Source organism: Erpetoichthys calabaricus, chromosome 3 (assembly GCF_900747795.2).
Source record: "Erpetoichthys calabaricus chromosome 3, fErpCal1.3, whole genome shotgun sequence".
Taxonomy (NCBI): domain Eukaryota; kingdom Metazoa; phylum Chordata; class Cladistia; order Polypteriformes; family Polypteridae; genus Erpetoichthys; species Erpetoichthys calabaricus.
In genome coordinates, this window is record NC_041396.2 from 282,897,929 (window position 1) to 282,922,726 (window position 24,798).

Sequence of the window (24,798 nt, forward strand, 5' to 3'; positions counted from 1 at the left end):
CTGCAGGGTCTACAGAAGTGACTACTTTGTGAATTCTGACCACAGACTTGTTGTTGCTGTTCTGAAGATCCAGCTTAGGTCAAGTAGGCTACCACTTACTAGTAGAATGAGGCTGGACCTGGCCAGTCTCCAAGATCAGGCAGTTTGTAATGAGTTTGCACGTAGTTTGTGGGAGGAATTTGCAGATTTGGGTGTGACTGCCGATTCTAATGTGATGTGGAAGACCTTCCATGATAAGACCCTGAAGGTCGCTGAGGGTTGTGTTCCAGTGTTCCCAAAAGGAGGTGTTTCATCTCACAGGGCACCCTGGATAACATCGAGAGGAGTTGCAGCACATGGGTTAATTGCAACTCCGGTCTGCATAGGGAACTGAGAAGGACAGCCACGAAGGCTGTGAAGGCAGATAAGGAGGTATTTGTTAGTGGAATTTGTAAGCAAGTGACACATCATCTATGGCCTAGTGACCCACATCCTGAATCTGTTCCTTGGAGAGTTGCAGTCAGGCTGGCTGTTGGTCCTTATGGATGACAATGCAGTTGTGTCCTGCTGGGCTGGCTACTTTGAGCAGCTGTTTAAAGCTGATCCTCCAGCTAGGACGTTGGACATCTCTGGGTCCACAGTTCTTGAGGCTGATCCTTCAATTAGCTGTGAACCACCCAATCTCACTTTTATTATACAGGGTTAAACCAATTGAGGGCAGGGAAGGCTGTAGGGATCTGTGATATGTGGGGTGAACTTCTCCAGGCTGGTGATAAGGCTGTCCTCCTGGCATTGCAAGCAATCTTTGATTCCATTGTGGAGATGAGCATCATCCCAACTGACTTGAAAATAGGACTTGTCATCTACAACCTTAAAGGAAAGGGTGATTGCCTCGATGGCAGCTACTACAGGGGCATAACAGTGCTCTTAGTACAGGGTAAGATCTTTGCTAGGGTCATCCTTAATAAGATCCATGATCACTTGCTCAACTACCAGTGACCGCAGCAGTCTGGTTTTACACCTAGGAAGTCTACCATCGATCGCATTTTGGCACTGAGGGTTCTCATGTAGCACAAATGTGAATATCGGCAGAGTTTCTTTCTAGCCTTTGTTGATTTTCATAAAGTGTTTGACTCAGTTGATTGAGCTGCACTGTGGGACATCCTGAGACTTCACAGCTTCCCCCTGAAGTTGCTGAATATCATGGCTGGCCTGTACACTCGTACTGTGAGTGGCAGAACCACTGCATTCTCCCAAGTTGATTTTGGAGTTCATCAGAGGTTTGTTCTGCTACAACTCTGTTCAATGCTTGCATGGACTGGGTGTTGGGCAGGGTCATGGGGTCCAGCTCTGACTTTGTCAACAGTGGTGTGATCTTCGCAGAGTCAATGGAGGTTCTGATTGGGGCTCTCAAGAGACTGAGCGAGGAGTTTGAGTGTCCTGATAAAAACCAAGATCCAGGCCTTTAATGATCTCTTGGACACAGCCATCAGCAGTGTGTCTGTCTGCAGAAAGAGTGTCGACCTTGTCAAGAGGTTTACTTACCTCGTCAGTAACACTCTTGTCTCTGGTGACTCTTCCTATGAAGTCAGTAGATGGATTTGGAGAGCATGGGGTAGGGGGTAACGAGGTCACTGGAAAGGGGTGTGAGGTACTCATAATATCTTTGCAAGAGGATGAAGATCCAAGTCTTTAGAGTCCCCAGTGACCTGAGATGAAGACTGGACTCCTTTGGTACTGTGTCTCTCCGGAGAATTTTTGGGTACTGCTAGTATGACTTTGTGTTGAATGAGCAGTTTGCTCACAGAGTCCAAAATGAGGCACTTTACCTGCATTGTGAGGCAGTGTCAGTTACGGCACTACGGCTGTGTGGCACAATTCCCTGAGGGTGATCTGGCTCACAGGATCCTTATTGTTGAGGATCCTTGTGGCTGGACCAGGCTACTTAACACCTGGAAGAGGCAGATCGGTGGCCATTTCTGTAGGGTGGGATGGAACCGTGTGTCTGCCTGATTGGTTGCCAACTGTGATCCCAAGGTGTTTCTTTGTGTGGTTGGTGCAGCAACTTACTGTAGCATTGTATGATCCCCAACCTGACCTAATCTATTTTTGTTTTACTGCATCGTAATAGCTTCCTTCTGTGTCTCAGGCTTTAGGTTTTCTTTAAACACTTATATGTAACTTAGTGTTTCTGTCTACCATGAAGTAGTTCTGACATAGATATTTTACTTGTTGTACTGTGAGTTGCTTGATAATTAACAACTCAGAAATTAATGTTTTCCAAGGTTTTCCTTCAAGGCTGGTGATTAGTATTGTTTCTTTGAGATTTATATTGAATCTCTCAATTTTACCATTTGCCTTGGGATAGCATAATGATGATTTCCTGTGTGTTATATTCCTGTCTCTCACGAAGGTTTCAAATTCTCTAGAGAGAAACTGAGTTCTATTATCAGAAATCAGTTCCTTTGCGTATCCTTCTCTGCTGAAAACTGATGTGGGGAATGCAATTACAGCAGAAGAGGTTACTTGAGAGGCAAAAGCCACTTCTGGTGATTTACTGTAATAATTTATCAGAGTTATTACAAAACAGCAGTCCAGGACTCCTGGCAAATGGTCCCACAATATCAATTGAAATTTCTCACATGAAAAATTTGGAAAGATACTGGCTGAAGTGGAGGAGTGTGCAGAATAGCTGTTTTGTCATAAAGTTGACATGATACACATGAACAAATCTCTGCTTCCACCTGGGCATCCATTCTAGGCCACTAAAACAGATCTTGCAATCTTTACTTGGTTCTGACAATTCCTTGATGACTCACATTTGCAATACGTATCAGTCTGTCCTGTATGTCCTGTGGCACCAGCAAGCAATGAGATCCACAAATGATATAACCATCCACTAAAGACAATTCATGCTTCACTCTGAAATACATTTGAAGATTTGGATCCAGACCTTTTCAGATTTTGGCCATTTCTTTTGTAAAAGTAAAAGGGAGGCATTTTTTAATTCCTCTGATGTAATAATAGAAGGGAATGCCTTTATCTGTGTCACCACTTCAATGTCATCATCAGGTATACTATTTTTTGTTGGTAAAGGTAGCTGTGACAAGCCATCAGCTGTAATATTCTCTCAACTTGGTTTATACTGAATGGTGTAACTGAAGTTTAGAAGTCTGGCTGACTATCTAGCTATGCATATTCCAGCTCTTCCTAGTCCTTTAGTTGTCAGTAATGTCATCAGTGGCCTATGATCTGTCCTTATATTAAAAGGATGTCCCCACAAGTACTTTCTCTGTTTTTCTGTGTGCAAGCCCACCGCAGGACACACACACACCCACCCACCCACCAAGCACACACTAGGGACAATGTAGGATCGCCAATGCACCTAACCTGCATGTCTTTGGACTGTGGGAGGAAACCAGAGCACCCGGAAGAAACCCACGCAGACACGGGGAGAACATGCAAACTCCACGCAGGGAGGACCCGGGAAGCGAACCCAGATCTCCTTACAGAAGATCATTTGAGTGTAAACCAACTAATCAACCAGAGAAAATATATGCATTGATTGAGACTGTTATGTAAATTTAGACCTACACCTTTAATATTTGATCCTTCTCATCATGCTATAACAGACTGCTGTGAGAGACGCTCCCCCCTCAGCTTCGTGCTGCAGTTGAAATAAATGACGCAGCTGGACAGACTTTTCTCCTGCCTGATTACTGACTAAAAAGGTTTTAACAGGTTTGTCTTCTTAGAGGATAAGCTCCATCCATCCATCCATTTTCTTCCGCTTATCCAAGGTCGGGTCGTGGGGGCAGCAGCTTGAGCAGAGATGCCCAGACTTCCCTCTCTCCGGCCACTTCTTCTAGCTCTTCTGGGGGAATCCCAAGGCGTTCCCAGGCCAGCCGGGAGACATAGTCCCTCCAGCGTGTCCTGGGTCTTCCCCGGGGCCTCCTCCCGGTTGGACGTGCCCGGAACACCTCACCAGGGAGGCGTCCAGGAGGCATCCTAATCAGATGCCCGAGCCACCTCATCTGACTCCTCTCGATGTGGAGGAGCAGCGGCTCTACTCTGAGCCCCTCCCGGATGACTGAGCTTCTCACCCTATCTTTAAGGGAAAGCCCAGATACCCTGCGGAGGAAACTCATTTCAGCCGCTTGTATTCGCAATCTCGTTCTTTCGGTCACTACCCATAGCACATGACCATAGGTGAGGGTAGGAACATAGATCGACCGGTAAATTGAGAGCTTTGCCTTATGACTCAGCTCCTTTTTCACCACGACAGACCGATGCAGAGCCCGCATCACTGCGGATGCCGCACCGATCCGCCTGTCGATCCCATGCTTCATTCTTCCCTCACTCGTGAACAAGACCCCGAGATACTTGAACTCCTCCACTTGAGGCAGGATCTCGCTCCCAACCCTTAGAGGGCATTCCACCCTTTTCCGGCTGAGGACCATGGTCTTGGATTTGGAGGTGCTGATTCCCATCCCAGCCGCTTCACACTCAGCTGCGAACCGATCCAGAGAGAGCTGAAGATCACGACCTGATGAAGCAAACAGGACAACATCATTTGCAAAAAGCAGTGACCCAATCCTGAGTCCACCAAACTGGACCCCCTCAACACCCTGGCTGCGCCTAGAAATTCTGTCCATAAAAGTTATGAACAGAATCGTTGACAAAGGGCAGCCCTGGCGGAGTCCAACTCTCACTGGAAACGGGTTCGACTTACTGCCGGCAATGCGGACCAAGCTCTGACACCGGTTGTACAGGGACTGAACAGCCCTTATCAGGGGGTCTGGTACCCCATACTCCCGGAGCACCCCCAACAGGATTCCCCGAGGGACACGGTCGAACGCCTTTTCCAAGTCCACAAAACACATGTAGACTGGTTGGGGGAACTCCCATAATAATAATAATAATAATAATACATTTTATTTATATAGCGAATTTCCCATGCTCAAGGCACTTACAGAATATAATAAAGAACGGCAGCGTATACAGTATATAGCATTGTACAAACCAGATAAATAAATAAAGAAGATTAGGACATTGAATTCTGAAAAAAAAAGAAACAGACAACATAATTGATGGTCTAGCACAGGGGTAGGCAATCTCGGTCCTGGAGTGCCACAGTATGTGCAGGTTTTTGTTCCAACCCGGTTCTTTAACGAGAACTCAATTATTGCTGATGAAGCACATATTGCTTAAGTGACATTTTAATGCTTCATTTTAGTGGTTTCACTTGTTAAGGTTCTCCAACCTTAATTGCTTATTTCAATCTTAAACTGCTGCATTCAGTGTTTTAATTGCTCCTTATTAGCAATAAGATGTAAAAGACAAAGCAGCCAGCAGTTCTCCAGCTAGCTTTTTTCCAATTACATCTGTGTGTGTTCATCATGCACTGTTTGATTTAATAAAACACTTAATAGAAAAATGTGACAGACTGAAAATGATCTGTTTTAGGCTTCAAATCATTTGGATGATATCCTTGGAAAGGAAAAAAATCTACGATATAAAAGCCTTACATTGCACAGACTAACAAGCCATAAAATTAAATAAGGTCTGAGATTGGCAAGGATTGGTTTCTAATTAAGCAATTGGGTTGGAATGAAAACCTGTAGCCACTGCGGATCACCAGGACCGACATTGCCTACCCCTGTTTTACATCTTATTGCTAATAAGGAGCAATTAAAACACTGAATGCAGCAGTTTAAGATTGAAATAAGCAATTAAGGTTGGAGAACCTTAACAAGCGAGACCACTAAAATGAAGCATTAAAATGTCACTTAAGCAATATGTGCTTCATCAGCTATAATTGAGTTCTCGTTAAGGAACTGGGTTGGAACAAAAACCTGCACATACTGTGGCACTCCAGGACCGAGATTGCCTACCCCTGGTCTAGCACACACATACAGGTTACATGAGCATCTTGGCAGAGAAGTAAACTGAGAGAAGGGTAATAAAGTCAAGTAGAGCTAAAAGCCTTCCTGAACAGATGAGTTTTGAGTTGTTTTGTAAAAGAATTCATGGAGTCAGCTGACCTGATTAATTTCGGTAGGTAATTCCAGAGTCTGGGCGCTATACAGCTGAAGGCCCTGTCACCTATGGAGTGTAGATTAGTGTGGGGCACAACAAGATTGCCAGAATCAGAGGACCTTAGTGGGCGGGTGGGCACATAGTGATGGAGAAGGTCACTGATGTAGTTTGGCGCAAGGTTATTTAAGGCTTTGTAAGTTATTAGTAGGATTTTATATTCATGCACCCTCCAGGACTCTGCTAAGAGTGTAGAGCTGGTCCACTGTTCCGCGACCAGGACGAAAACCACACTGTTCCTCCTGAATCCGAGGTTCGAATATCCGATGGATCCTCCTCTCCAGGACCCCCGAATAGACTTTTTCCCCTCCTCAAACCGCCACCTTATCGTGGTGGAGGGGTTTGCGTGTCCCAATGATCCTAGGAGCTCTGTTGTCTGGGGCTTTATGCCCCTGGAAGGGTCACCCAAGGCAAACTGGTCCTAGGTGAGGGATGAGACAAAGTGCGGTTCAAAAAGACTTCTATGATGAACAAAAAATTTGGACGGCGTTTTCCCTCGCCCGGACGCGGTTCACCGGGGCCCCCCTCTGGAGCCAGGCCTGGAGGTGGGGCTCGATGGCGAGCGCCTGGTGGCCGGGTTTGTACCCATGGGGCCCGAAGAGGCAACGTGGGTCCCCCTTCTTCCCCCTCTTTAAGAAGGGGGACCGAAGGGTGTGTTCCAACTACTGAGGGATCACATTCCTCAGCCTCCCTGGAAAAGTCTAGAGGATAAGTTTCTTTCATAAAATGTTGATTTCTACCGCAATATGCATGCCAGAGCCTCTTTCTCCACTGTTGACTATTTTCGTTCTGTTTCGCTGAGTGTTCTGGATACAAATGATATGGTTTACTCTTTATTATCTGAATGAATCTGTGTAAGGGCCGCACCTAAGCCATATAGCCTGAAGCATCAGTAGTGACAACTGTGAGATTGTGATTGGGTGGCCCAGCACTGTCCCAGCTATGGAATGGCCAATAGGGGGAGGCAACTTGATGGCTGAGGTCTCCAGGACTCTAAACAAATCCAAATCGTATTTTGTGATATCATCTACTGTTAAATTCTGCTTGAGGATTACTTGTGTTCTGTTCTGTGTATTATATTGTATTGACCCCCTTTTTTTGACACCCACTGCATGCCTAACCTACCTAGAAAGGGGTCTCTCTTTGAACTGCCTTTCTCAACGTTTCTTCCATTTTTCCCTACTTGGGTTTTTTGGGAGTTTTTCCTTATCTTCTTAGTGAGTCAAGGCTGGGAGGCTGTCAAGAGGCAGGGCCTGTTAAAGCCCATTGTGGCACTTCTTGTGAGATTTTGGGCTATACAAAAATAAATTGCATTGTATTGCATTGTATAACAACAGTAGCTAATGTATTGTCAAAAAAAGTTAGTGCTGAGCTATTTACAATTCATTTTTTACAATACCAAAGCTGTTGGGCTGCATCAGACCATGTAAGAGCGGAAGCTCCATGAAGTAATGCTCTCAGTCGTTCCACCACTGATACGTAGTTAGGTATATATTTAGCGTACCAAGAAGTGAGACCTGAAAAGGCACGTAATGCCTGCAAATCAGAGGGTGCCGGAGCTTGTATAACTGCTTTCACTTGTTTTTGATCTGGCTTTAAGCCTTCTTGAGAAATGATATTGACTTAAGGATGACAATTTGCTTTGACTAAACTGACATTTTGAAAAATTCAGTTGTAATCCTGCTTCATTAATGCAGTGCAAGACAGCTTTAAGGTATTTTTCATGAAGTTCATGAGTTGATCCATATACAGTAATATTGTCCAAATAACAATTGTGGCTCACGTGATGCCTCTATGCTGGAAGGACCTGGGGGAGAGACCGTGCTTAGGGCTGTGGTATAGCAGGTCCACAGCTCATCTCAAAAGGGCCAGTTTTAAATAATCGCCACACTCGTGGCTTAGTGAGGGGGCGTGGTGGTGTATGGCTGAGCGGTTCCTGGGGAATTTATGATGCGGGCAAACCTCACTTAAGTGCACAGGTGAGGAGTTGTCCGCATCCGTAATTGTTCCCGGGAGCTGCTGATTGCCAAAGCTGATCCACGTCCCCGTAATAAATAGAAGCTCAAGGTGGCTAGCAGTAGGAAAAAGAAAGAAACGGAGGTTGCGGGAGTGAGGAAGAAGGCAGGAAGCCAGAGGAGAAAGCCGGTGCGTGATTGAGAGGGAGAGAGAGAGCCCTAGAGGGGTGTTTGACCGACACCAAGGGCAGTTGGTAATGGTCGCTCCTGCTGAGCATTGTGAGGAACGGGAGTGACCAGCAGAAGGATGGCTCGCCGCGGTAGACAGCGGGAGTTGGGAGGCTTGGGTGATGGATTCCCCAACGTGAGCGTCCTGACTGTTAGGGGAAGCCAAGTCTCGGTCTGGAGGGAGTGGAACTGAAGCCAGGGATCAGGAAGCCTACAGACCTGTTGAGTGGAGAGAAGGTCAGCTGCAGGAAGGGTGACTCCCCTCTAGAGAAGCCTGATGGCAGAAGCAGTGGAGCCACCAGGTAAAATGAAGGCACCAGGCTTTGTTTTTAAAGAGATTGCTTCCAGCTGTTGTTTTAACCTCGTTTTAAAGGATTGTTTTTTTTTAACCTCCACTTTTACCACGTTTCAATTTTACTGGATTATTTATTTATTGAAACTTTGATGCACTGCACTATTTATTTGGACACTGTTTTGTTTTGTTGGTTTTAAAATAAAAGCACTTGGCACTTTTGCACCATCCCCTTGTTTCATTGTTATGCCTCACTGCCAAGCTGACATTACCGACGGTGTCGGGTTCAAGGGCTCCAAAAAGCAAGATGGGAGCGTGGAGCAGAACCCGCATCGCCACAAGGGCATTATGTCCCCCGGGATGCTAGATGGCAGCCCCCCTGTGTTTCTACAGCGTCACAGATTGCCACAGGCCTTCATGGGAAAAGGGAGTTATGTTACTTAGCCCTTTTGGGACCTGTGGGCACTGCCAGGGGGTGCTGCAGAGACTCCTGAGCCTTACTTCATCGGGCTCCCACCTAACCTGGAAGTGATTCCGGACCATTCTAACAGGCCACAGGAAGTACTCCCAGGTGCTGTGTAAAAGGTGCCAGCTGCCTCAGCTCCATGAGCCAGAGTCGGGAGGGAGAAGAGAAAGCTTGCTGGAGGAAGGAGGAGGCAGAGAGAGAGAGAGAAGAAGAAACAAAAAGAAGACAAAGTGCTGTGTGCTTTGTACTGTACTTACTGGTGGGAAACAATTTGGAAAGCGTTTCTCACAGAATAAAAACTTGTGCTCTGTGCAAAACGTCTGTGTTGGGTGCTGCAGCGCCCCTACAGGCCACACACTTTACTCCTTTCTGATTTCTTAAAATTGACGCCATCATCCTCTGAAAACAACCAGATGCCGAAGCAAGTTCATAAGGTACACCTTTGAAATGTAGTAAACCTTAATGTGTGGTAAATGCAGTGAGATCTTGTCTGTCTTCATGAAGATATACTTGATGTTAGGCACCTTGAAGGTCCGGTGTTGAAAACACTTTTGCACCTCTCAGTTCTGCAAATATTTCCTCCGTATTTGGTATTGGATAACTGTTAATTACAACTGCTATGTTAGGCTCACGCAAATCAACACACAAACAAATCCCACTGGTTTTCTTTATTGTTACAATTGGTGAAACCCATTCAGATGACTGCACTTTTTTTAATTACATCTTGTTCTACCAGCTATTTTAACTCCTCTGAAAAACATTTCTGATTGAGAAAGGTAAATGTCGCAATTTCTGTTGGACTGGCTTCATGTCTACTCGGATTTTTATTTTATGCACAAAATCTTTTGCACTGCCCAGAGCACTGCGGTTAACCGATGATGTGATTGCTGACACTGCACTAAAGTAAAGGGCAATATAATAAAGCAACCATCCATTAATTGAATATTAAGTGCAGCAAAAAGATCTCTGTTCAGTATAGGTGTTCCTTCCTTTACCACACTATTGGACCTGCGTGTTACAGTCACAGTCACAGGAAGGCATCCAAGAACAAGAATTTGTTCTTAGGTAACTAACTAGTCACAGTTTTGGTGCTGTAAGTGGTTCCTTTGCGATATAATCAGAGTAAACAGATTCAGATAAAATAGAGATAGCTGAACAGATATCAAGCATCAGGCAAATTGAAATTTCTTCTGTATTTGATACAGTAGTAACTGAAACAGTGCACATGATCTTGTCTTTTATATTAATACCAGTCATTTAGCCCGTTACAATAACGGGCGCTAGAACAGTAGTGCATAGACATTAGTAGGAACAGTCTATATTAAATGGCAAGGGACTTTGACCTCATTCTTTTTGTTGATCGTATTTTTCTTTCTTTCAGCCTTTCTTTTGTCGATGTTTACTTGATGAGCTGACCGTTCTTCGTGGGCTGCTGCCGTGTATTGTGTGTCTTTAATTTTCTGTGACAGTAATACTGTCTTGTACGGCTCTATTCAATAAGGGCGCGCACAAAAAGGCGAGCTTCAAAAGGGAGACCTCAATTGAGCTCGGCGAATAAAGGTATTCGTAGATAATTTAGTTTAAATGGCTCTGGAATATGTGAAGAGCAACAAAGGTGCAGATCTTTATTTACGCGTGCCTTTATTCGCTGCGCCCAATTGAGGTCTCCCTTTTGAGGCTCGCCTTTTTGTGCGCGCCCTTATTGAAGGATACCATCTTCTACGTAATATACCTTTAATTTTCTCTGGTGGTAATACAGGCGTGTGCGTCGGTAATATGCCTTTAATCTCCTCTGACAGTAATACTGGCTTGTAATTGGCTGTAATATGCATCACTGTATTGTGTACCTTTAATTTCCTCTCGTAGTAATACTGGTTTGTATTTCCGTAAAACGCCTCTAACTTTCTCTGACAGTAATATCGCGCATCGCACCGTGCCCCGCGCATGCGCACTTCACCAGAAGACACCCACACACAGACACCTGGACGCATATAGGGATTTTATATATATAGATTGTTTTCTACATGTAACGGCATAATGTTTAGGAGGAGTTACTTCATGTGCCTTTGTGTATCTTGCACTGCAACAAATCTTCACAAAACGGCCATGCTTTTTACATCTTTAGCAGGGTATCCCACAGGTTTTGCCATGTCGTGCGCTGATCGACACCTAAAACACATCTTTTTCTGCATATAAGTTGTCCGTCTTGTTAGTTGTGCTGGCGCTGTACATCTTATTGTACTTTTCTTATGTAGGGGTGTTTTGTCCAGTTTTTATGTTCGAAGAACAGCGTGCTTTCTCACATCAACTCCTTGGTTAAGTGTTTTGAGCTCAACCATGGCAGATTCAATGTGGCATGCAATTGTAATTGCTTTCAATAAATTTAAATCACACTCCAGAAGGATCCGTTCTGTGATACGAGAAGAACTAGGTTTTTCCACAGCCTTATCCCATATCATTTCATTTGTCAGTTCTGCAAACCAAATTATTTCTAATTTGGGCAAAGCAATGTAATTTAGTGTTTACACCCATCCCCCCCCCCCCCCCCCCCCCCCTCTTAGGAATGGGTCTGTTTGAATATTACGACAGGATTTGGGGGATGTGTGTTTTAAACCAGTTTGGCAAGTGTTTCTTTGCTAAAGTCATTTCTACCCCCGCAAGTGGGCTAAGGTGTACTTTAACATATGGTTTGGGGGAAGGTGTTAAGATGTTCTATTTCCCCCATTGGTCTGAGGTATGGCTGTTTGAAATTGGCTTGGTTCAGAGGCCTTTAAGTACTACGACGCCCTATTGGCTGTAGGGGTTGGACAGAACATCTATATATTTACTTGTTTAAGCTCACACTCTCTCTCTCTTACTAACCAACATCTGAAAGAAGTATCTCTCTTGCTATCTTGTGATGAAGACCACACAATGAAGAGCACAGCTCAGCAGCCATTTTGAACAGACATGTGGCTGAAAGCTGAGCACCAATGATGCCTTAACTAGAGACATTTAAGTAACTAGAAGTCTGTGTGCCGCCTGAACTACATATCACCATTTAATCAGGTTGTATGGTTGCCAATATTCAAATATACTTTGCATTTTGTTATTATTTATGAATATTATCAATAATACATTATTTAAACTGTAACTTAACTTCTGCTTGTCTTTTTACTACATCTAATTGCCTGAGGTTATAGATATAGAAGGGAAGGTGGGGATAAGTTATATACAATAATACCTTATAAACAGTGGTAAGTCTGTGAGATTAGGCATTCTAAGGCTACATATTAATAATACAATAGGGGAAAGTAGAGCAATATATATATTACTCTACCAAGACAAAACAATCCGGCAGGATTTTGCGGTAACAATTGTTTTGCACCTTGTTAGACGAAACACCAGCCCTTTGGCTGCGCTAGTGAAACTTGTAACGTTTGACGACAACATTAACTTTCGGTAAAAAAAAGGTTTTGAGTGCAGTTTCAGCAGTGTTGTATGTATTATCTTCTGCTGGAAATGTATAAAAATATGTGCAACAAGCAAGGCACGTTTGCTCTCATCGGGTAGCTCAACCTGATTAGTGGCTGTCATGCAATTCTCAAAGATGAGTAGTCAAGCAGTGAACTGTAGGCTCACCCAGGTGTGGAAGGAAAGTTGAAGGCTGCTGCTGGGATACTAAAGACATCCTCGTCCCCAATGTGTTGTGTAGTCAGTCAGTTAAAGCAGCATGTAGTACGCCTTTTAAAATGGTTTTATTCAAAACCTCTATATCAACAATCCAAAGGTCCACTACACAGTCAAGTTCTCCTCTTCTTCCTCCTTTACACAGCTACCCAGGGCCGCTGCTGGCCAAATAGGTGCCCTAAGCAGAAATTTACTTTTGTGCCCCCTCCCCCAAATATTACGGAAGTAAAAATAAAATAATAAAAAAACACCTACTATAGGGGCCAAAATAGAACTTTATTCAAATAAAAGTAAATACATAAATAAATTGTATCATTTATAAATTACAATTGTAGCTCTACAGCAAAAAATACAAACTAAAATTACACTTTAAATAAAACATTTATAATAAATAAAATAAACAATAATAAACTGAAATAAAATCAACACTGTCATCTGCTGGAGCTTTCCAAAGTTCAAAATTTACAAAGGCACACTTCTGCTTTTTCTTGAGGCAAAGTCGTAAATGAGCTCTTCATATGATAAAGCCTTTGCTAATTCAGAGTTGATGCTGACAATTGCCAGACCACTCATGCGCGAAAGATTATGTGGATATTTTAATTAAATGTTTGGTCGATATTAAACAAGGAATTTGATCATCATGTAAGTGTAACAACTGCATTTACCAGGCCTTTGGTGCCCTTTTCAGGCATTTCTATTAAAATTGTTATGTAAACTGTTAATTTTGTATTTGATTATGTATTTTAACACTGTTATTTAATGACACCATATGGTCATTATTAATCAATAATCATAATTGCCTCTGTGTTTTAATATAATGCATTTTAAGTCATTTTGTTTATTTAGATCTGCTTGTATCCATATTAAGAAAGATGCGTTAGTCGTGAAATTATTACCAACATTAAAACACATTATTAACGTCGACAGAATAAAATAAAGTTTCACAGGATTATGAACGTACCTGAAAGTGATGCACAGGCTTCATCTTGGGCTTTTTTGTTCTTTCGTTTCTCGGCGCCGGACTGTTGATGTCTCTTTCCAGGACCAGGCATATTGTTCAATTATTATCATTTTTGGCCAAATAGGCAGCCGTAACAGAGGTGAGGGCGCGCGCATCATCACGTGTGCTTAGCCTACTCTGCGTTCATCGTAAAATGCAATATATACGCTTATATTTTTGTTTATTTGTATATGTATATTATTAATATTAATTTATTTTTATAATATATAAAAACAATTTTTTTGAGCAGCTGGGATGGTGCCCCCCTGGGAGTTGGTGCCCTACGCAGACTGCATACTCTGCGTATAGGGAGCGGCGGTACTGCAGCTACCCCTTACATACTTCCATCTGCTGAATACAGCAGGAACACCACAGAGACATATTCACATCCATAAAGGCAATTCAAGAATGCCAGGTGACTTGCCACATTTCTTTGGACCGCAGAAAGAAAACTGGGTAACATCGAGGAAATCCACTCATACATGGAGTGTGCATGAAAACTCCACACTGTGGACATACCAACAAGGATTAAACCAATGCCTTGAAATAAAGTAATACATATTTGCATTAGGGATTGTTCCATTGTTAGTTTTATATATTTATTTTTGTAAAATATTGGATTTTGAGCTACATTTTTATGCAAATATGCTATAGAAATAAATATTGTTCTTGTTCTTAACTTGGACTAATAAGCAACATTCTTTGTATTGTTAAACTTCCTGGCCTTAACCCTGAGCATGACTGGGGCTTGGAATTCTATGTACAGTTAAGCCCGAGTCAGACTCAGGGTGATGTTTAATGAGCTTCTTTATAGGTTTAAGCCCGAATAACTCTTGGAACAGTATTCTGATTCCATCTAGTGGACAAAATAATGTCATGCTGCCAAAAACAAAAGAAAAAAAGTTCTATCCTTTTTGCCACTGTATGGTAACTCTAAGTTAACACATCAATATTCATGAGTAGGGTAGAGCCTCCAATGAAAAACAAAATGGCAAAAAAAGTTAAAAAGACAGTTTTAGAATGAACTGAAACTGAACCACTGTTCAAATCAACCATTAGTGATGACAGTGTGAACTGGTCATTGGACAGTAACACAGAGAAAGTGAAAATGATACATGATACTGCAATGTATGATCAAACTGATGTCATAAGCCCGGTGATTTGAGTTGTGTGAAGCTTGAACATTGTGCAACAGTAGCTGCGTGAGAAAAATGCAAATTAATTGTTTTCAAGTGTAAGGACAAGCAAGAGGTTAGCCCCATAAGCACTGTTCACAAAGCGGCAATTGTAGATGTTTGTGCCTGGGGAAATGTAGAAGTCACTAAGCCTTGTGCTGTGGTAGTCCTCAATAACACAACGGTTGCATTGTGCAGACCAGGCACTAACTTTCTACCCTCTAATTTGCAAGCAACTAAAAATATAAGACAAGTGAGCAAAGAAACACACTTCTACTGTTCAGGCTGTGCATTGGTGACTATTTCAAAACATGTCACAGGACAGACTAAATCTGCATCAGTACAGCAGTGGACACTAGACACACCTTTTCTACTGCATTTATGTTGACATTTTGGTATTTACATATTTCTGTTACATGTAATAACATTGTTTCTTGTTGAAAAAATTCAATATTTTGGCTTGTTTTTCCAAGGGTAAACATAATGCTAAGGAGGGTACCAGTATTTACTTTCTGTAAACACAGAATTAAAAACACCTTCTGGTGAGCCTAGGCTTCCCTTGTTTGTATTTTATTGTTTCAGAAAATAGGCCCTTTTTTGAGTGCTAGGCCTGGGGCTGGATTTGAGAATTGTTTTGTTGTTTTTGGCTTGTAGTTAAGAAAGCCTGAGGCTTATTTCATAGACTTTTTAAGGCCTCATTCAGTATTTTCATATATCTAAGTCTAGAAATCACAATACACTCATTTTGCATTCCACTGTGCAGTCTTATAATGTTTGTGCAGATCTGTTTTCTAGTTTAGCTAAATGCTTTTTATTATTTTTTTGCTTAACAATGTTAGAGGTGGACTGGCAATCCTAAATTGGCCCTAGTGTGTGCTTGGTGTGTGGGTGTGTTTGTGTGTGTCCTGTGACCCTGTGTTCAGATTCAGCGGGTTGGAAAATGGATGGATGGATGGATGTTAGAGGTAAATTATATAAAATAACAAAATAGCAAAAACAAAAATGTGAAAAAATGAATAATATTCATTGTTCACATTATTAACCTACATTTTAATATATACATATTTTTAGGTAGGAATATTTTTGGCAAAATAGATAACCCTTATGGAGATGCCCCCGAGTACCTTCCATGGTATTAAGATCGTAACAGAGCCCTGTCCTTGTTTATTTTTTTCCTTTTCTCTTCCATTTCTCCTGCTGTCTCCCTATTGTCTTGTTTTTGTTCTGTTTTATGTATGTAGTTTCACCCTTAGACCTTTATATTTAACTGTGTCAAGGCCTGCACTGTGGCCATTAGGTTTGCAGTAACTTGAAAGGGCTAAATAAGACCTTTACTTGACTTTAGCAAGCCGCAACCTAAATACAATAAACCAAGAGCGATTTCCCAATTTGAAATAGACCACTTATAATAGGAGTCATATCAGGATGACATTAAGTACAAAAGATTCACTTTATCTCTCCAATCTCCTACACTTATATGTTCCCATCTGCCAACTCTGATTGTCTGAAGTCAGCCCTCTGCTATGAGTGACAGAGCCTTCTGTGTCTTGGCTCCAAGCTTGTCGAATGTTCTTCCTCAGAATCTGTTTGTTTCTGACTTTCTATTTTATACTTTAAATCTCCTCCATTGTCATCGGGCCATAGTTCATCAATTAATTAATGGACAGATATTATTAGTTTTCATTTATGTTTAACCAGCTTCTACCTTATTCTATGTGTATTTTAACAAATCTGCATTTATATTTGTACCAGTTTTGTATTTAATAATCTATACTTGTATTTTAACTGAGAATTGTTTACAGAGCTCTGTGCCTGCACTCAGTGAAGAGTGCTTTATAAAAAAATAACTTGTAATCTCAAGTCACTACCAGTTTTTAAAAAAAAGACTTCAAAAATATCTATTTGCAAACTTCTTTGCATTGTTTTTATCTTTTACTGTCATTCCTTCATGAATTTGTAACTACTTTGTACAACATCATTAGATTGGGAAAGGTACATCATAGATAGATAGATAGATAGATAGATAGATAGATAGATAGATAGATAGATAGATAGATAGATAGATAGATAGATAGATAGATAGATAGATAGATAGATAGATAGATAGATAGATAGATAGATAGATAGATAGATAGATAGATAGATAGATAGATAGATAGATAGATAGATATTGTGGTGGGACACCTGGAAGATGGAAGGACTGGGAGAGAAACAGTTCCTCCTGGGCAACGGGAGTGGGCAGTCCCCCTGGTTTGTATCAGGGCCACAGGAGTGGAGTTGGGAAGCTCAACCCTATTGATGCCTGTGGCCAATGCTAGAGGGCGCCTGGACTGTTGTGAAGCCCTGGACGGCAGCACTTCCACTACACTTGGAGGTGCTGCTAGAAAAAGATCCGGGGACAACGGAAGTGCTTCCAGGTGTCCATGCAGCACTTCCACCACAGCAGGAAGTGCTGAAGGATGATCGGAAGGATGAAGATGAATAATTGCCTGCAGATCCAGCAATCAAATTTTGGGGGTCTTGAAGACATTTTTTAGTATAAAACGGTCAGCTCTTCAGCTGAATATTCTGATTGTTTGAAATCAAATTCACTTGTAGATTGAATGATTGGAATGATTGATTACAAATTATTTGGCAATATTTGTAAATCCCTTGCAAGAATCTTAGACGTTCACAATCTTCTTTCTGAGGGCCTTAGAGAGCTCTTTTGATCTTGGCATGATGACACCATACATGTTAATAGCAAATAGAATACCAGACCCCAGATATCTGCCATTTAAATAAGATAGGGTCCTCCAGAACATGAGGGGGCGTCCGCCCTGGTTGCTTTGGGGGCCACGGGTACAGAGCTTTGAAGCTCTACCCTGTAGGGGCCCATGGTCACTGCCAGGGGGTGCTCCGATGCCTTGGGAGCCCTGGACCTCAGCACTTCCGCCACACCCGGAAGTGCTGGGGGGAAAAGGATTGGGGACACCCGGGGGACTTCCGGATATGCCGCCAGAGCTTCTGCCATACAGGGGTGTGGCTATAGAAGCTCCTCCGGATACACCTGGAGTCCACCCGGGGTAGATAAAAGGGGCCGCCTCCCTCCAGTCATTGGCAAGAGTCGGGAGGAAGAAGGACGAAGCTTGGTGGAGAGGAGTGGAGGCGGACTAGAGACAGTACGAGGCATTGTGTTGTGGCCAAGGACTCAAGGGGTGATTGGTGCTGCGGCACTGGGTTGATGCACGAACTTGTAAATAGAAATGTATAATAAACGTTTGTGTGGTGAAACCATTGTGTCTACCTGTCTGTGTCTGGGCTGTTCCCCACACCGCATATGTTGGCAACTAAATAATACTTCCGTCTTTCTACTGTAGCATTAGATGACCAATACAATACAATGTCAGTCCCTTTCAATCTTGAGCTGGGTTATAGGCCACTGAGCATCACATGTCCTTCAGCGACACCCTCGTGATCCTCGCACTGCTACTGAGCCGACCATCATTGGAGTCCTACTTCGAAAAACTCCAAGTAAGTGCATTTACTACCAATAACTATTTACATTATTAATAAAGGGTGATACAGACAATGACATATGTGTTGGCACCCCTCCATGATAAAAGAAGAACCCAGAATTGTCTCTGAAATAACTTGAAACCGAAAAAAGTAATTGGCACCAATTATTGTTTATTTCATATTTAACAAAAGTCAGACTTTGCTTTAGAGTTTTGATTTCAACAGAATATTTTAAATAATAACATAAATGAAAATGCTATGGACTAAAATGATCAGATCCATAACATCATATTTTATTGCACAACCTATAGATGCAGTCACCTAACACAAGTGATTCCTGGAGCTCCCAATGAGACTTCTGTGCCTGTCCACAGGTTGTCTGGCCCATTCTTCCTGAGCAAGCTGCTCCAGCTGTATATGGTTTGAAGGGGTCTTCTCCAGACTGTATATTTCAGTTCTTTCCATTGATGTTCTATAGGATTCAAATTTGGGCTCGTAGAAGGCCACTTCACAATACTTCAATGTTTTGTGTTTAGCCATTTTGGGTTCTTTTAGCTGTGTGTTATGGGTCTTTATCCTGTTGGAGGATCCATGACCTGTGACTGAGACTGAGCTTTCGAACACTGGCCAGTACATTTCACTCCAGAATGTCTCGATAGTCTTGGGATTTCATTGTTCCCTGCACCGACTCAAGGCACCCTGTTCTAGACGAAGCAAAGCAGCCCCAAAGCATAACCAAACCTCTTCCATGTCTCACAGTAGTATGACATTCTTCTCTTTGAAAGCTTCATTTTCTCATTGGTGGACATAGAGCTGATGTAACATGCCAAAAACAACCAGATTTGTTTAATCTGAATAAATAAAGCACATTCTCCCAGAAGCATTGCTTGTCAATATGCATTTTAGCAAATTCCAGTCTAGCTTTTAACATTTTTCTTCCATCAGTGGTCCTCTCCCATTGAGCCCACTGTCACTCAAATACACACTGATGTTCCTTGACCTTGGAGTTCAGCTTGTATCTCTTTGGCTTTTTGTCTACCATTCTCACTATCTTTCTGCCCATTCTGGGGTCAATTTTCCTCTTGCGGCCACATCCAGGGAGGTTGGCTACAGTCCAATGGTCCTTAAACTTCTTAATAATATTTGCAACTATTGTCACAGGAACATGAAGCTGCTTGGAGATGGTCTGTTAGCCTTTGACTTTAACATGCTTGTCTATAATATTCTTTCTGTTCTCCTCAGACAACTCTCCCTTTTGCTTTCTTTGGTCCATGTTCAGTGTGGGACACACAATGATATCAAACAGCAGAGTGATGACTTTTCTCCATTTAAATCTGTTGAATGAATGAATGAATGCACGATTGCAGATGTGTGTGATACAAATTCAAGAAAACAGCTTATTTGAAAAATCACTTGAATCTAGTTATTTAAGATATTTTCTAGGGCTACCAACAAATGTGTCCAGGCCATTTTAGAATATCTTTGTAGAGTAAGCAACACTTGATCTCTTGTCACATTGTTTTGCTTTACTCGATCACTTATCAAAGGCATGCAAGTAAACATGAGACGACTGCTTTTTATTTCATCACTTTTCAGGAGGCATACAGCACTTTTTCAATGAGATATAAGGGGACCAACAAATTTGTTCACATTTGCTACTGCTATTAAAAAATTTAAACTGTAAACAAAATTACTCATGATGTTGCCTATCACAGTCATTGACAAAAAGTATTATTACCAAAGGATGTGAAGATCATCCATCCATCCATTTTCCAGCCCGCTGAATCTGAACACAGGGGTCTGCTGGAGCCAATCCCAGCCAACACAGGGCACAAGGCAGGAACCAATCCCGGGCAGGGTGCCAACCCACCACAGGACACACACAAACACACACCAAGCACCAATTTAGGATTGCCAATCCACCTAACCTGCATGTCTTTGGACTGTGGGAGGAAACCGGAGCGCCCGGAGGAAACCCACGCAGACATGGGGAGAACATGCAAACTCCACGCAGGGAGGACCCGGGAAGCGAACCCTGATCTCCTAACTGCGAGGCAGCAGCACTACCACTGCGCCACCGTGCCGCCCATGTGAAGATCAGTTTCTCAAAAATAGTTTTTCTTATGCAGCTCATGCCATAGTGCACACTCTCACAAAGTACCCATGACAAGAGTATTATTATAAAGTGATCAAATCCCTACAAATCTCGATCAAATCTATATAAATAAAGTTAAGAATGTCTGTTCATTTGTCCTGGCATCATTCAGTAACAGCTCAACTGATTTATATGTAATTTGGTATGTACATTCATCTTGGTACCTGTCACTGTATAGGCTACATTTTTACGGCAGCTCAGAGGTGGCATCTTTGAGAAATCTTTGCATGTGACACATTATTTTCTTACATTTTGAGTCCCAAATTAAGGATGCATACAAACAGATTGTCATGAAAGTTTAGGGATAAAATAAATGTGGACCTATATTTAAAAAGCAGCATACACATCACCTCAGTACTGTTCCCAGGGGAAAACTTGCGAACTTCAACAGTTCAGTATTTTCCTTGTCGGATCCATAAAGTCTCTGTATTTTGCTACTTCTGTTTCCTAATTGTATTTACTTTACTATGTCCATACACAAAACCCATGGTCAGACACTAAAAATTACAGGCAGTGATTTAAGAACAGATTGTTTCTTTCATGTGCAGCTTTATGTTATGTCAAAAAGGTCTTTGCTCATATATGCTTGTAAAAGACAACTCTTTAGATAAAAGGACTCCCTGCTACCTACCATACAGCTATCCTGAGCTTTTAGTGTATTACTGGGATGAAATTGTAGGAAAGGTGCAGTTCTAATCTCTCTATTATATAAAAAAAATCCTGGGACGAGATGATACTTTTTTCACAAGATAATTTTTAAAGTCCCGCGAAATGAGACTTTGTCCATGAGATTTTGTCAAGTCATGCCCTCCTTTCAACCAAATTCAACCACGCACACGATACTCTCACCTCTCATTCGTGTGAATACTTTTTCACCAAGGGTTATCAACAGTAAAAATGAGTACACGGCCAATTCTAGCACCGAGAAACAATGAAGTCAAACGAATTAACGGAAAAAATGTCAGTTACATGGTAAATTGGTTAAATGCATATCAATAGACTATGCTGAAACAGTTGGTGGTGATTGTGCGGAAGATGAAAACAACAACTTACAATATCCCGAAGAAAATGTACAACTGTTAACACCGTCTGGTCTTCCTCCGCACGAATTACTGTAGAAAGAAGGATGTATCCAAGAAAGGTAATGTAGTACATCTCCCGTGGATAACATTAGATAACAAAGGAGATCTTGATATGCCATTCGTATTAAAATATTAAAAGTTTCCCTTTAGAATAGCTTTTGCAAAGACAATTAACAAATCTCAAAACGAAACATTTGAAAAAGTTGTTTTATTTAATAGAGAGAAAGAAACGAAATTCAGTCACGGGTAGTTATACATTGAATTGTCACGATGACAGTCGAAACACTGAATCAAAATTCAAAGCGATATTGATTAAAATTTAATTAAAAAAACTGTTTTTACTGAAGTTTTACAGTAAAAGTGTAAGTTTGTAAAGTATTTGTGTGTTTATTTCAAAGCCAAACAGAAAATAATCGTATTAGGCAATGAATAACTCTAACACAACAAGAAACAATTTACTTTCAAATTATTACATTTTACTATTTTTAATATCATTAATTAATCACTGTAATGTAAAATAGTTAGTTTTATTATGCATATGTAACAATTCACATAAAAATAACAATCTGTTTAAATTGTACATCCGATCCGCATACGCGAGTGACAGAACAGCAAAGAGGTTAGCAAGTAGCGCAGGCCTGGGGGTTGGTGAGCGAAGCGAGCAGGGGGCAATAGTACTTAAATATATTCAAGCCCAAGGCCCCAATTCCATTCCATTTTTAGTGGTATTTTAAATATAACACATACACATTGTGGTTGTCCAAGTAAAAAAGGTTCAACAACCGAAGAATTTTGGGGACCCATCCCGGCCATTCCCATTTACTCTCAGTTGTTTAAATAAAACAAAAACACAATGGGGTGAAAATGAAAGCAAAAACAGTTGCCACATAAGCTGTGTGGTCACCATTAGTCAGGCTCTTTCTTAGGTTCGAGAATCACACAGCTTCTTCATTCAGGTCATCTCTTTTTCAAGTGAAGAGTCGTTCCAGGCAACTGGACAAGTAACTCAGCAAGTTCTAAATAAATGAATCAGCCAGTTTCATATGTACTATAGTTCATTTCATAGTGAGCACTCTCACAGAGTGATTTACAAAACAATCATTCTATCTCCAGAATTTCATTTCCTGGTGCACACTCTTACAAAGAGCCTTTGACAATGAGCACAATGACAAAGGGATTTACAATTCAGTCAGTTTTCTAGGCAGTGAACATTTTCGAAAACATTTTCCAAAAGGAATTTAAAAATCAATCGCGCAATCAATGCTTATTTATTTTATTAGTGTCTGCTATCACGAAACATGCCACAATGTAGCCAGAGTATTATTCATAATGACTTCTCTCATAATGTGCAGTTTTCCTAATTTTGCGGCATGAGCAGCATGGCCTGAATGATAAGCTGTGACTGGCAGTCATCTGCTTTTCCACTGCCAGGAGCACATCTGTGTTCAGCCCTTAATGTATAATTTTGCTTTTCGTCACCTTTCCTCTTCTTTTAATTAAGTTAGATTACCAAGTGTTGCTTATTCTAACAGGATGCTGTGAAAATTAACTTCAGAGAAGGAATGAGATTGTGTTATTTTTTGTTTTTTTTTCGCTGAAGAGGCTGAGATTGAGGGCACCCTGTGCGTGCCAACAGGCAAAAGTATGTAAGCTAATCCAGGCGCCTGACTTCTCTGCTCTTTTTCTCTCTCTAATGCTGAGCTCATGGATTGGAATCTGACGGGCACCCTTTCCTCCATCCAGACCCTTTGTTACTGTCCCAAAATAGTTAATTGTCTCCTGGTTCAATCCTCTGAAACAGGTGGAGAGGTGCCCGTCCACAGGACTGCAAAAACACCAGGCATTCCATACAAGCAAGTGACTGGAGGCCAATCCTTGTGTTCTGAGGAGGGAGCAGCATGCGGCCCACCAATCAGCAGTAGCCTGGGAGCGTACACGGACCCTGCCAACAATCCTCTGCCTGATGGCTTACTCTTAATTGAGGCTATTGGACCGTGCTTTGCCATGAAGAGCCATAAATTGTCATCTATCACCTTGAACTTCATTTTTTGTCACTTGGACTGCTTCTTAAAAGACAGTGTTTATGACTGATTTTTGTACTCACTTGCACTCCAAACATTTATATACTAATGTATACTTTTCTTTGAATATGAAGAAGTTATACTGGACAATATTGGAAATCTGGGTTTTGAGCTTTGCAGGTAAGATTTAAAATCATTTTACTAGGCTAAAATAGCCACACAGTCTTTGATTTCAGATGGAGTAGCAAATGGTGTTTTTTTTTGTGCAGTTGTGCTGCTCTTTTACTTATTTATCACACTTCATGTACTCTGAAATTGTTTACAGGACATTTATTGTTGTAAACCAACATTCGCAATTGTATAAACTTTAAACAATATGAATCAATACTAAATTTAATGCTTAAACTGTAAAAAATAATGCTCATTAATTATTATGGTAACAGCAATAGGCACACTATTAATCATCATTATTGTATAGCAATAATGTACAAGGCACTACACACACCGCACAAACAATGCAAAAATAAATAATAGTGCTAATTATATTATGTGGAATATTTGCAATTACTCTGCTATATTTATATTAATGTTTAGAAGTACTCATACTGCCCAAGTTTATTCAAATAACATAACCTGACATAACGTAACCTAACCTAATGTAACATAACATAACTAAACATTCTTAAACTAATTATATTAAATGGAAAATTTTCAGTTATTCTGCTATACATAAATTAAGGTTTAGAAGTATCAATACTGCCCAAGTGGTATCAAATAACATAAGCTAACATAATGTAATGAAACCTAACCATAACCTAATTTAACCCTAACATAATTAGCATAGTATAACATAACTTAAGTTGACATAACATAGCATCCATCCATCATCCAACCCGCTATATCCTAACTACAGGGTCACGGGGGTCTGCTGGAGCCAATCCCAGGGCGCAAGGCAGGAAACAAACCCCAGGCAGGGTGCCAGCCCACCTCAGGGCACACACACACACACACCAAGCACACTAGGGACAATTTAGGATCACCAATGCACCTAACCTGCATGTCTTTGGACTGTGGGAGGAAATTGGAGCACCCGGAGGAAACCCACTCAGACACGGGGAGAACATGCAAACTCCACACAGGGAGGACCCGGGAAGCAAACCCGGGTCTTCTAACTGCGAGGCA

At 41.5% G+C, this 24,798-nt stretch overlaps 2 protein-coding genes across 2 annotated transcripts in view; one reads left to right on the plus strand and one right to left on the minus strand.

The window, feature by feature from the left end:
- acadvl (acyl-CoA dehydrogenase very long chain) overlaps nt 1-24,798 on the minus strand; it is a 966,944-nt gene that overhangs the window by 17,424 nt on the left and 924,722 nt on the right. The window lies entirely within an intron of this gene.
- The window catches only part of chrnb1l (cholinergic receptor, nicotinic, beta 1 (muscle) like), a 75,323-nt gene continuing 74,105 nt past the window's right edge, over nt 23,581-24,798 (plus strand). Inside the window, exon 1 of the mRNA XM_028799060.2 lies at nt 23,581-23,796. Within this exon, the coding sequence (XP_028654893.2) occupies nt 23,679-23,796 (118 nt within the window). The 5' untranslated portion in view covers nt 23,581-23,678. The remainder of the gene's footprint in view (nt 23,797-24,798) is intronic.